We start from the raw sequence: 516 nt of genomic DNA, 5'->3' as shown, positions 1-516 counted from the left end.
CCCCCCCCCCCCCCTCCGTTGGGTCTCTGACTGAGACCTGAAGCTAAAACAGCCTTTGAGAGTTTTTCTTACTGTATTGTGTAAGTTCGCTGCAGTGTTGAGGCTGTAGTCAACGTTGGTCTCAGCCCCGCTGGGTTTGGAGGATTTGGGGGTGGAGTGGACTGAAGACATTTCTACAGGAGGACACCGTCTCTGTCCGTCCTCTCTGAAGTCCTCATACACGTGGTGGGTCTACGGGACAGGAGCACTTTAGATTTCATTATGATCCCAAACTGATGATGCTCCGAGCGCTCAGATTGTCTCAAACTCACCTCTGAGACAGCGTGCTTGGTTTCCATGGTAACGGCTGAAAAACACAGCAGTTGGAAAATGACATGAAACATCACACATTGAGACTTTACACCAACAGAGAAGACCTCGCCATAAGATATAGCTTCCTCTAAAGTTCAACAAGTTGGAGACAAGTCATCTAGTCTCAGTGACTAGTCTTCATAACACATGTGAAGGGGGGGGGGG

General features: G+C 49.2%; 1 protein-coding gene across 1 annotated transcript in view; it reads right to left on the bottom strand.

Annotated features, from left to right (window-relative positions):
- Window positions 1-516, bottom strand: part of LOC117941021 — a 9,374-nt gene that overhangs the window by 1,088 nt on the left and 7,770 nt on the right. The window contains exons 6-7 of the mRNA XM_034866127.1: window positions 312-346; window positions 73-231 (exon numbers count right to left, since the gene is read on the bottom strand). Coding sequence (XP_034722018.1) covers window positions 73-231; window positions 312-346 — 194 coding nt within the window. The remainder of the gene's footprint in view (window positions 1-72; window positions 232-311; window positions 347-516) is intronic.

The sequence above is a fragment of the Etheostoma cragini genome, unplaced genomic scaffold (assembly GCF_013103735.1).
Source record: "Etheostoma cragini isolate CJK2018 unplaced genomic scaffold, CSU_Ecrag_1.0 ScbMSFa_4023, whole genome shotgun sequence".
Taxonomy (NCBI): domain Eukaryota; kingdom Metazoa; phylum Chordata; class Actinopteri; order Perciformes; family Percidae; genus Etheostoma; species Etheostoma cragini.
This window is presented reverse-complemented; position numbering and strand designations above follow the sequence as displayed.